Below are 12,732 nucleotides of genomic sequence, written 5' to 3'. Positions count from 1 at the left end.
TAGGAGTTATGAGTTCTCCCTAACCGTGAGTTGCTCTGAACTTTCATGCCCTGCAGGGTATCCAGAAACAGTCCTAATTAATGGTACTTCCCCAGGAAATAAAAGGACATAGGACATTGTGGGGGACAATACTCACATTTGTTAAGGAACTCCTGTGTCCCAAGTTCTGAGCTCAGTGCTAGTTACTATTATCTCACTCTACCCTCACAACAAATCTACCAAATTGGTATGAAAATTCCCAGGTCACATAATGAGCTGAATTGGAACCCAGTATATCTGTGGCCACCGTGTACGCTTCTGTTTTTTCCATACTGCTTTCCAGAAGCACTAGGTTTCACTCCTATAGAACTTGCCCAGTAACTTGTGCTGTCGTCTGCCCCTGCTGTGTAATTCCTCAGAGGCTCTGTCTCTGCAGCTGCAGAAGACCTCCACCCCTGCTCCCCTCCCCCCATCCCTACCCCACCTCCACCCCCTCCCCACCTCCACCCCCTGGAGCCTTGGCAGAGCTCTGTGCTTGTTACTGTCTCTAGCAGGCCACAGTCCTCCCCTGGATGCCCTTCATTCCCAACCCCTGTCCAAGACCTTGATCTTCACTCTGCTCAGTGATCATGAAATTGATGAGGCCTCTTCAGGTTCCTCCTAGTCCTAGTCCTCGAACTCTGATTCTTTGTTCCCCTGTTCCTGTTACGCCATTCCACCATCTCCCTTTGATTTTCTTCTTTCAGTTATGCACTGATGGTCTGATGGCACCTGCCATACAGGGTGCAAGTTAAATTGTAATGTTCAAAACCTTTTGAAGCTGTCTTTTCAGAAAGTATTTCTTGCTGGATTTTGCTTTTATAAAACAGGTCTCTAAAGACCAAAGCATCCATACTGGGTTGACCATGTCACATCATTCCAGCTGTAATACTGCCAAGAAATTAATGTTTATAATTGAACTTCACCTGTGTTGCTCTATTTTTTTAAAACAATGACTCTGAGATGCATGTTTTGTATCATATTGAAAAGTATGTTTTTATTTTTCCCTAAAGTTGTAATATTGTTTGAAATTGTACATATTTTAAATGATGTAGCTTTGACAGGTTTTATCTGTTTGATGTGGTTTTATATTAAAAAGAGAATGCTGCTTTCATGGAGAGTAGCCCTTGAAGATGGGGAAGCTCAGATACCCCCTGTTTGTACAAAGTGGCCTTATGGTTTGTGATTGGGGGTAAGTGTAATGTCTGGAATTCTTTGGAACCTCCACCTCTGTCCTTTGCTGAAAATCCCGTGTACACCCAAGAGCTCAGTAAGTTATCCCTTTATCCTGACTGCAGAGATCAAGGCCTTGAAGAGTAAGATCCTGGGCAATTATTAGATGAGGAGGCTGAGCTAGGGGGCTGTGAAGAGACTGGGGGAGCCCCCCTAACAGGGTGACAGGAGGGTGAGAGAGAAGTGGGGAGATTGTGAGGAGGTCCCCCTCACATCTTAACTTTTTACCATTTTCCAGGGCCATGTCTAGGAGTGTCAACTCCAGGGTAGAAATTAGTCTCCTCAAAAGAAGAGACTGACTTAAAGAAAAAAAATTTCTAGGTTTCCCTGACCAGAAAGCCAAGAAAATCATTTGTATTGGGTGTGGCCCTTTTGTATTTTATTCCTCATACTTAAATGACTGCTCTTTAAATCTTAGCCCCAGTCCTGAGAGCTTTGAAGGAAAGTGAAACCCTTTTCTAATAAAGTCTGAATCTCTGAGAACCAAAGGAGCTGCTTAAGTTTCTCCCAGTTCTCTGTCTCCTGTCAGGCACCACTTACTTCCCTTACTGCTGGCAGATCAGCCCTTGGCTCTCTGCTGAGTCCCCTGTGGAGGCAGCTCTGAGTCCTGACTCCTCTAGTCTGTTGAACAAGCATTCGTTTGTGTTCCACCCAGATTTCAGACACACACACACACACACACACACACACACACACACACACACACGTGGAGCCAGTGAGTCATGCTGGCAGCTACAGAGTGTGACTTTGGAACAGCCCCTGTTCTCCGCCAGCCAGCTCCCCCAGGTCTGGTGGCTGGATGCTGCTCCTGGAACACCTCCACTCTGTGCTGTGCTGGCCCCAACTCCTGGAATCGAACCACTGCAGGGTCGGTGGTGCTCCTAAGCTGCACCTGAATGGAGGGACACACACCTAGACCCTGCTTCTTCCCACTAGCCACACGTAGACCCAGCAGTCAGCCTCTTTCTGAGTAAGTTGCAATTGAAATAACCTTCTGCTGGTGAGAGCATTGAGTGTTGTTTATTTAGGAATTGTTGAATCCACAGCCTTCCCCACCACCCCTCGGAGGAGCCAGCTTGCTCACTTCTGTAGCACGGGAGCTGGTTCCCAGTATCACCATTTTCAGTTGACGTCAAACACCTGGCACCTTCAAAAACTAGTCTTTTCTTCAGTTGTGTATCTTTCTTATTCTGCCACCTCTATCTTCCACAAGCTGGGCCAGGACTTCTTTTGTAACCACCTCACTTAGGGACAAGTCAAGCTGGGCCTTACACTGGTTAGTCTGGGTATTCAATGGGGAAGGGGCAGTTGGTGTCTTGACCACCTTGGGTTTTTTTGTTTTGTTTTTGATGGTACTGAGGATTGAACCCAGGGCCTTGGGCATGCGAGGCAAGCACTCTACCAACTGAGCTATGTCCCCAGCCCTTGACCACCTTGGTTTTTAAGACTAAAGTCTGATGGAGGGGATCTTCCTACCTCCCACCTGCCTTCCCAGAGCTTATTTTTACCTTCCTCTTTGGCTTCATGGTGTTGCAGTCACTGTGATGGTGACATTTACTGGAGCATCAGGGGATTCTTGTGCAGGATCTAGACTTGGGGTGGTGGGTGATTCGGTGTCTACAAAAGAATAGGTGGGCAAAAGAGAGGCTTTGGGAGTGTCCAGATTGTTGTCAGACAAAGCGTACAGAAACAGCCTTGGTCTCTTTGTAAGTGGATAATCTTTGGGATAGAATTGTGCTTACCTGCAGGCACCTCAGTAGTTTCCCTTGCTCCCCTCTGTTGGTGCCTTTGCCCCCTGGGGGTAAAATGAGAGAGGAAAGTTAATGATAACTGTACTTCCTCTGCTTTCCTTTCCAACTAGAGGAAATCCTTGACTTCATAATGACTGGGGTACCCAACTTACATAGGAACAAGCAACTGACCAAGGCCTGTAGGAAGAAAAAGAGAGGGGGCATTATTTGACTGACTCAACATGGATCCCAGGAGATGGCACTCCCTTTCTCAATGAGCTCCATGCAGGTTCTCGAGAACCCAATCTGGAATGGCCCCAAATTCCTGAGCTGGGGGACTGGGGCTCAAATGATGACATCTAGCCCAGGGGAGAAGGTTGCAGCTAAGGAAGGGCCTTGATTCTCCTTTGGCTAAGGCTGGACCTGGCCACCCTGTGGAGTCAAGCAAGCAGCCCTTCTCTTTAGATTCCCACTCACAGGGGAAGGTCCGTGGGTGCCGGGCAGCATACTGGAACACCAGCAGAGAGACCACAGTTGCCACCACCATTCCTGTGCCTGCTGCACCCAACACTGCTGGATAGGCACTGAAGGGGGGGTCCACTAGGAGGTAAGATCACGGTCACATGATTTAGAGCCATGACGGAACTTGGGCAACAGTGGCTCATCAGATACCGAGGAGGCAGTGCCTGGCCCAACCAGTTTCCCCTCCAGCTGATGTGGGGGACCCCAGGGATCTGAAGATCAGCTTTTCCCAAAGAAAGAAGTACTCTGACTGCCTGGTGGCCCTTGATGGTTTGTGTCCCCAGCCAAATTCCCTATTTCTGGCACAGAATGCAGAAGGCCATGTATTTTGGCAGCTTGGAGCTAAAGAGAAATGGGCCATAAAACAAGAAATCCCCAAGATGGGGAGGGAGCAGCAGGAAGCTGAGAGCCCTCCTGTATCCCAGAAGGTGAGACTGAGGCACAGAGTGGGGCCCCTTCTTAAGTAATCACCAGCACCCTGTTCCTCCCCACCCCCTCTTAATTTCTTTGGCTTCAAGCTGAATTTGGGTTCAACCCCTAGACCTGGAGCCTCTTGAGCCTGCAGGAGGATGGGAAAGAGTGGTAGAAATTACCAGAGGGCTCTGAGGAGAGGGTGGAGAAGAGGACAGAGATGGGGTGTAGGAGAATCCAGCAGGAAGGAAGCAAAGGAATGGAAGTGGGATGCTCTGTGAACAGGATGTACCAGGGTCCGGTTTTCTGGGGAAAAGGTGAGTCCCTCCCTGGGTCCAGCCCAGCACCTGGTGTCTTCACCTCGGAGGGATATCCAGCAGTGTGATGATTCAGAGCCAGGATGCGGAAGGCATAAAGGACTCCCGGGTCCAAACCTCCCAGCCGCCAGCCCCTGCTCTCTGGGTCAATGTCACTAGCTGCAGTCTCCCAAGCCCCAGATCCTGGGCCAGAGCCACTGGCCCTCCGCTGCACCAGAAAGCTTGTCAGGTTCCCAGGACCCTCGATGGCCCATTGCAACTGCACCTCTCTCCGGTGCCACCCATAGGTGAGACGTCTGATGGTGACATTGGGAGGAGCTGGATACCCTGGAGATGAGTGAAATTGGGGACCCATGTAGGCACCTGTACATCTACCACTATGATTCCTTGAGCATTCAGATGTGCTCCTGGGAAGAGGAAAAACTAGATCGGAGTTTTAGACCTGAACAGTTTACCTGGTCTCAATTTCCTCATCTATAAAATGAGGAGGAGGAGGAGGAAGAGGAGGTTGCAACTGCGTGGAGTTTTGCATGCCTGCAGTCAAAACTGCCTCAGACCCTTGGTGCCTACACCCATCTAGGCACCTGCTGTGGAGAGTCCACCTGGACCCAAGTGTGCTCTGGTGTCCAAATTTTGGAGCAGAAAAATCCTAGGCAAATCCTTTCTGTAAAGTATTCTATGGCTGATGGTCTCCCACCCCGTTGCCAAACAACACACAGCACCCCTCACTCACTCAGGACCTCCAGCAGCACACTCTGGCTGCTGTTGCCCACGGCGTTACGGGCCACGCATTGGTAGGTGCCCCTGTGGTGTACTGGGTCAGCATCTCTGATTTGGAGGCGCAGCTGGGCACCCGCAGGGTGCAGCACAAATCCTGATGTGCCTGGTTCCACCTGCTGTTGCTGGGGACCCAGCCAGAGGAGCTGCGCTGGTGGCGTGCCCTCCTGGAGAGCACACTCCAGCCAGGCCTCTTCCCCCTCCAGCACTGACACCCGGGACTCAGCCACTGCCAGGTGTGGGGCTTCTATGGGGACAGAAAAGGTGAAATTGGAACAAGTGATCAGACCCGGCTAGTGGGAAGGCTTGAGAGAAAGGGGCTGGCAGGTGGTGAAGATGATACAGAGCATAGGGGGAAAGACTAGGGCTGTGAAGCTTGTCCTGGGACAATCTGGCTTCTTGTTCAGACTCAATTGAATGCCAAGTTTCCATCAAAGTCAGCTCCAGGGTGTGCTGGTAAAAACAGTCATCCTTCCTGTTCTTCCCCCACCAGACCCCAGCCTCTCCTTCTGCAGGCAGGGGTCCTGCTTACTCATCCCTGCACCTGGCACAGACCTCCTCCCCCCTAGTGGCCCACCACTTCTCCGCTGGCCCCAGGCACAATGCTGGACTATAGCAGATGCTGAATTTTCATAGACTGACTCTATGAAAAACTCAGACTCTCAGGTGCCAATGAACCTCCTGTGATGGAATTTCCAGTCCTGAGACTAATAGGGAAGGAAATATTTGGAGTGGAGGACCTTCTTAGAGCCCTCTCAGAAAGGATGCTAGTCACCAAGCCTTTGAGACCAAGAGGTAAATCATTTTGTAAGATCTATTATATGTGACAGATCTGTTTTTTTTTTTAACATTTTTGAACGCCAATATTTAATTCTTTTGTCTTTAGTTGTTAGTAAATAGATTGGTGGACCAGATGAAGACAGAAAGAGGAAACAGACATCTGGTCAGGCACCTCCATATGCAAATAGATACTAATGATGAATACAATCAGCATTCCCATGTCATCTAGATCAACCCTGTCAGTACCCTAGTGACCAACCACATGTGACACTGGGTACTTGTAATGCAGTCACTTACTATTGAGATGAGCAGTAATTGTAAATACACTGCATTTTTAAAGACAAGATAAAGGGACTGGGGTTGTGGCTCAGTGGTAGAGCACTTGCCTAGCATGTGTGAGGCATTGGGTTCAATCCTTAGCGCCACATAAAAATAAATAAAATAAAGTATTATGTTCATATACAACTAAAATAAAAATATAAAAAGACAAGATTTAAAAATTAGCTCATCGATATTTTTATTATTATCATATGCCAAAATGGCAATGTCTTAGATATATTGAATTAACCAAAATGTTTCACCTATTTCTTTTACTTATTTTAATGTGGCTAGTAATTTTTCTTAATTATATAAACAGCTCACATTATGTTTATGTTGGACCACACTGACCTAGTATGGATCAAAACCAAAACAAAACACTAGAGACCCTGGAAAAGAGGTGCATCAGTGTCCGTCTTGGCTCACTTTCCATTCTAGCACAGTCACACTCCCTGGATTCCCTCCTTCTGGTTTCAAAGGGCTGCTCCTTCTGGCCCAGTCCCAGAAAGCTAGCCCAGCTTACCCAGCTGGAGCGTGCAGTAGGGGTCAGGAGTCCTGAGTGGGTGAGAGCCCTGGCAGGTGAACTCTTTGCCAGCCAGGTCACCCTGGGCCTGTAGGAGGTGGATAGCCAATGAAGAGCTGGCACTGCCCAGGGGCTGCTGTTGCCTGTCAAGCCATCTCAGCACAGCAGGAGGCTCGCCTCCAGGCCACTCACAGCTCAGCATGATGAACTGGTCTCCTACTGTGGCTGTGGTCCAGCAGATAGGGCTCTTGGGAGGTTCCCCTAGAAAGGAATTAGGGCTCTTGGGAAGAAATACTTGGCAGGCCCACCCTTCCCTCTTCCTTTATTTATTCCTTCACTGACCAATTCCTCCATCATGTGTCCCTCCTTTCTTCATTCATAGATCATTTAAGCAGGACTCACCATGTGGCTGGGCAATGGTAGGGGCGGACACTGAGCAAATAGTCACTGTAGAACTGTGTGAGTATAGGTACTAGAGTATAGGTAGAAAGACAGACAAACTCCCTGGGGCTTCAGGAAAGAGAACTCTGTCTTGGCCATGCGTGGGACCTTCCCAGGCTGAGAGGAGGAAGAAGAGCACGTTTGGCAAAGAGAACACTAAGACGCGCATCTAGACCAACAGGCAACAGAGTGTAAGGTCTCTGGGGGCCTGCTGACCATGGAAGCTGAGAGAGAGTGAGGAGGGGTCACAGAGCTCTAAGCTAGAACCGAGGAGGACAAAGCACAGTGTGGATGTGAAGTGGGAGCTAGAGGATGAGCGCTGACCTCTACCCACCTCTTTGTTTCATGGCATGTCTTGGAGCCTGAGATCTGGAGTCCACCCCGGACCCACATCCTTCTGGTTTTCCCCTGTCACCCTACCTGCACTCTGAAATATCAGAACCCTGCATATCACTTGTGTTCACTTACAGATTTTGACCCTGCAGAGGGTGGGCAGTGCCAGGGCTGGATGCTGGCTGGTGCAGGTGAAGACACTGCCATTAAGGAGCCCGACAGCTGCATGACTCCAGGTGACATTGCTGGGGGCAGTAGGGCCAGTCTTCTGGGGCCCTTCCCATCGCAGCTGGGCAGTTGGAAGACCCCCAGGCCAGGCACAAAGCAAAGTCACAGCCCCAAGGGTGGGAAGCACAGCACAGGAGGGCTGTCCTGCAGGGGGATCTGGGTGGGGAAGTGGGTGAGGAGGGGCTGGAGCAGGCTCCATGGCCAGTGCCCTGCAGCCCTGGTGACTGGGTATCAAAGATAGGGAAGTAGGGAGAAGTGGCCAAGTAGGGAAGGACAGAGACCCTCTTAGGTGCAGGTAAGGAAAATGCTGAGGTCTCAGGTCAAGGGGCTGGGGCATGGGGTGGGCAGGGTTCAGATCCCATGAGGAATCCCAGAAGCCCCAGTGGGAGGCCCCATCTCTCACCCTCATCTTTGCCCTTGGGCACCATGCCTCACTGTCACTACTCTACCTTTCTCTGTGCCTCAGTTCTGGTCTCAGGTCCATGGGAATAATCATTTGGAAGGGTCCCTCTTCCTGCCCCTTCCCATGATTTCCTTAACTTTTCCCTTGACCCTGCAACCCCACTTTGTTCTCCAGATGCATCCTCCCACACCAGACTGCTGCCAGTTTCTGTGCCACTTTCTGCAGGGTGGTTGGGTCAGCCAGAGCACAGGCCTATATAGACTCCAACCCTGGGTGTCCCCCGACCCACACACTCACAGTAGATGGTGAGCTGAACAGTGGTCTGGGTGCGGGTGTCCAGGTGGGTATTGTGAGCCAGGCAGGTGTATAGGCCTGTGTGGGTACGGCCAGCACTGGCGATGACATAGGTGGGACCAGTGTGGACCTGAGCATCATCACGGAGCCACACATAGTGACTGGGAGGGTTGGACGCAGCCATGCAGCTCAGGGTCACCTCCTCCTTCTCACTGGCCCAAAAGCCCTCTTCAGTGAATCCCAGTGGCTCCACAGTGATCACAGGCTTTTCTGGACCATCTGGAGAGCAAGGAAGACCTGTCATATCTCCCTGGTCTTCATCCCGTATGTAATAGTATGTGGTACACACCAGGTCTGTGTCGGCCCACATGCCTGGCCCTTGGGTGCTCAGAGTCCCTGGAGGCCATAGGCCCAGTGCAGGGTTAGTAGGCACCCTGTGCTGTGGGGCCTCAGGAAGCAAGGTGCGATTCTGAAGGCTTTCCTGAGGGACTGCTGGGGGCTGAGGTAGGAAGCACAAATGAGCTTGCTAGGCAGAAAAGGGGCATGGTGACCCACCCTCCTGGTGTGCTGGGAACTGGGTGGTTACTTGGAACTGGGATGGCTGGTCACTCTAGAGTGCAGAGGGAAGAAAATATGGAGGGATGACACAGGGCCTGCCCTTCTCACTTGCTCAGGTGCCCACCTCCCCTTCTCCTGCTTCCCAAGCTTGGTCTCTCTACCTCTAATGTTCTTCCTGACTTCCAGAAGGGACTGAATTTTCTGTCAGATTCCATTATGCTCCCATGTCCTTCTCAAGATCTCTGACTCACCCAACTCCTCCACAACCCTCAGTTTACAGTTCCCACAAACTGCCACCATTAAGACAGAGTGGGCGCCATTAGTTCTTGTTCCTAAAAATCTCTGGAGCAGCACTGCCCAGTAGATGTCTGTGAACCACAGATGTTGCTTTAAATTTTCTAGTAGCCCAATCTTAGTGGGGAAAAAAACAAAGAACCCAAATCCAATCAATCAACAAGAAAAGCACCAATAGGTTTTAACTTTAATAATACATTTCATTTATCCAAATATACCCAGAGTTCTATTTCAATATATAATCAATGTAAAAGTTATTGAAGAGCTATTTTATATTTTTTCTTTCAGACTATGTCTTCAAAATCAAGTGTACACTTGACACGTACATCTCAGGTCATTTGGATTAGCCACATCTGAAGTGATTAGAGACACACGCGTGGCTGCCATATTGGACAGAGAGCTCTAGGCCATCCTAGTCTTCATTTCCCCAAGGGGCTTCTGATTTCTAACATGGGACTCTCAGCCTCAGCCTTTGGACCAGCTTAATGCCCTCTCTTCCCATTGTGGCCTCCTCCCTGTTTTTTGAGGGTTCAGTTGATCCCTTGAGGCTTACATATTACAACCAAAGACCACCCCCAAATCACGGGTAAAACCATGCATATGAGTGAATATATGCACATTTTCCTGGGAAAAGGAGCTCATGACCTTAAAAAGGTTAAACATCCTGGTACTAGAGCTGAATTTGGCACCAACGGTCACAGCACCCTGTGGCTATAATTTATTAGAGTCTCTTGGAGGGCTGGGGGTACTCCCTCAGTGAAAGGATATAGGGAGCCTGGAGGTATGGCAGTGGGCCAAGTGTGGCTAGATAGGTGAGTGCTGGCCCTCTCAAACTGACTCACAGATGACATCCAGGAAGACTCCATCGCTGCTCAGTCTGTTGACGGCATTGCTGGCGCTGCACACATACCAGCCCAGGTGCGTCCGGTCAACCGGGTCCAACCATAGCAGTGGCTCTGTGACCCCTAACCGTGTTTCTCCAGGGCCTCTGGGTGTCTGATGGCGCCAGGCGAAGGTCACAGGCTCCGTGCCCTCCCGCACTATACATGTGGCTACTGCAGAGGCTCCTTCAACTGGTGATGGGTCACTCAGATGTACCTGAGGCTTGGAGACAGGCACTGGCCAGAGGAAGAGACCCTGGGTTTGTTATTACAGAGCCAGGCCAGATCTGACTGTGTCCACTGAGCCCACCCTAGCTAGTCATGGACTTGCTTGCTCACTGAGTCCTGAACATCCCTCTCCCCCAACTCTAGGTTTCTTCAGTCTCTGGAGGGGACACCCTTTAGATCTGGGCCCAGCACATGCAAAGAAAACAGCAAGCACATGCAAAGAGATACAAAGCAGCATGCAGATCAGCCGCAGTTCTGCTGCATCCCTGGCTAGGCACCTCACCCAGCACGGCCAGTGTGAGGTAGGAGTAAGTGGTGTGGAGCTGGGCGCCGGACACGTGCAGGGCCTGGCACAAGAAGTGCCCCTGTGCACCCTCCTGGAGATCCCCTAGCACCAGGCTGCTGTTCCTCAGACTCACGACCCCCAGCGCAGAGGCCCCGGCCTCCACCTTGGAAGAGGTTCCATCAGTGACAGCCACAGGTCGCGGGACCAGGGAACCCAGGGGGATGAAGCTCCACAGGACCACCACTGGGGCAGGCCCAGAGCCACAGTCCAGCTCCACAGAGTTGCCGCGTACTCCTTGGATGGACACAGACTCCTCCACTGGGGACTGGGGGGTTAGGTGGGGTTGGCCTGGGCAGAGAAGGGACAACAGAGGACGTCTGGGCTGCTCTGGGTTCTACACACACACACACACAACCCCCTTTCTAAGAGCTTCTATTTACTCTCCTGCAGTTACAGATGGCCCAGGAGGGTCCAGTAAGACAGCACAAGCAGTTCTGGAGCTGGTAGGCAAAAGACAGCTCTTGAGGGATCTTGTGTTTAGATGCACTGAAGGAGAGGTTGACTGAGAATGAAGGGACTGGGGCTGAGGTCTCCACTCCTCACGGGTCGTCAGACCATCTAACAAAAATACAAATTCATGGGCCTCACCCTAGACAATTGAGTCAGAATCCTCCAGCACAGGGAGTGGGCAGGGCCTAGGAATCTGCATGTTTAACAAGTACCCAGGTCAGTCTGATGAACAGCCTGTCAACAGTGATGATGGGGATGCAGGAGATCCACATGGTCACTGGCAAGTCAGGATCTAGAAGTCCCTGTGTAAGAATTCCAGAGCTGGACCCCACCTGGTTCCAGTCCCACTGTAGCCAGGGGAAGGAGACAGCAGTCTGTATCAGCCTATCACCAGCCAACAGTGGAGCATGAGGACCACTGAGCCCCCATCTTTGTCTCAGGGAGCTCTTAGTATCTCAGGGGCTTGATGGGAATAGTTCTCATGGGTGTTCTCTGCTGAGGGCTAGCTCTCAACTCCAGCTTTGGGCCAGCTACCATATTTCCCTTCCCACCAGAATATTGCCTGTGTGGGTCTGCTCTTTATAAACCTCAGCAGGTTTGCCTGGAAGGATAACCAAATGACAGGAGCCATTGACACTAGCTCCTCTGACTACATGCACCCTTCCTGCCAGGCTCTGGACTGGCACTCTTCAGTGCATGGCCTATTGACCTTTTGTTCTAAGAACATTGTGAGTCAGTTAATAACATGCTGTGTGCCTCTGAGGAACTAAGTCACTTTGCCCAAAAACATTCAGTAGATGGTGGAACTGGGATTGGAGTCCTAACTACCAGTCTTAGACTCTATCTACTTCTATCAGCTTCTCCAGAGACAGAAGAAGAGAAGACAAGTATGTAGTTGGTGGGAAGAGATGGTACACAATTCTGATGTTGCATTGCTTCAGAAGAAAAACACCTAACATGAAACAGGTTGTAAGCTTAGGAGTTATATGGTTAGATCTGGATTGAGAAAGTTTCCAGCTTTTGAGGGGATTGAGATCAGCTTGAAGACCATTACAGTAGCCTACGTGAGAGATGCTGGCAACCCAAGCCAGTTTACAACCTGATGACAACCTCAGGATAGCTCTTTCTTCTTAGGGTCATGCAGGTGCTATTACCTACGTGGCACATAGTAGTGGCTCAGTGCATTCTAGTTAAATGTCTTAACAATTGAATGACGAATGGATCTCATTGAATGGTTATGCAAGTGCAAAAGCAGGATCCCCAAGGAAGAAATAAGGGTATGTGTGTGGGAAATGAACCACACAGGGGGTCTGAGCACTCACCTGAGTCCCCTAGATGCAGAAGGCAGAGGTGTAACAGCAGTGGGAGGTCGAATGGTCTGTGCTGGACCCTCTCACCCACCATGGCTCCATCTCCCTAATGGCTGCCCATCTGAGGCTCCTACTTAACTCTTGGGCTCCCTGTCCCACAGCACAGCCTTCCCTGGGGGATGGGGTCTGGCTCAGGTTGCTAACCTCAGCTCTTCCTATACCTCTACCCCTGCTCTCCTGTTACTGTCACTGCCCTGATTACTTATGAATAATTTATCAGATGATTCATTCTATCCATAACGCAGAGTTGGGGAGTGTCAGGGCCCAGCTGGGGAAA

The 12,732-nt window shown here is 50.5% G+C and overlaps 1 protein-coding gene across 1 annotated transcript; it reads right to left on the bottom strand.

Moving 5' to 3' along the window:
* Positions 1-2,773: 2,773 nt before the first annotated feature.
* Positions 2,774-12,489, bottom strand: Vsig10l2 (V-set and immunoglobulin domain containing 10 like 2). Its single transcript, XM_026404535.2, has 12 exons — positions 12,408-12,489; positions 10,573-10,923; positions 10,023-10,298; positions 8,332-8,607; positions 7,539-7,787; positions 6,630-6,890; positions 4,965-5,255; positions 4,262-4,558; positions 3,459-3,581; positions 3,155-3,179; positions 2,994-3,046; positions 2,774-2,868 (listed from the first exon to the last, which is right to left on the bottom strand). Exons 1-12 carry the CDS (start codon positions 12,487-12,489, stop codon positions 2,774-2,776), a joined length of 2,379 nt encoding a protein of 792 aa, XP_026260320.2.
* Positions 12,490-12,732: the final 243 nt, after the last annotated feature.

Source organism: Urocitellus parryii, chromosome 4 (genome assembly GCF_045843805.1).
Source record: "Urocitellus parryii isolate mUroPar1 chromosome 4, mUroPar1.hap1, whole genome shotgun sequence".
Classification (NCBI taxonomy): Eukaryota; Metazoa; Chordata; class Mammalia; order Rodentia; family Sciuridae; genus Urocitellus; species Urocitellus parryii.
The sequence above is the reverse complement of the archived record's forward strand: the minus strand, read 5'-3'. Positions and strand labels throughout refer to the sequence as shown.

Coding starts and splice junctions, on each gene's coding strand:
- Vsig10l2 (XM_026404535.2), bottom strand. CDS start 12,489: ATGGTGGGTGAGAGGGTCCAGCACAGACCATTCGACCTCCCACTGCTG. Junction 10,924..12,407: donor TCTGCATCTAGGGGACTCAG/GTGAGTGCTCAG, acceptor TTCTCTGCCCAG/GCCAACCCCACCTAACCCCC. Junction 5,256..6,629: donor CTACTGCACGCTCCAGCTGG/GTAAGCTGGGCT, acceptor CTGTCCCCATAG/AAGCCCCACACCTGGCAGTG.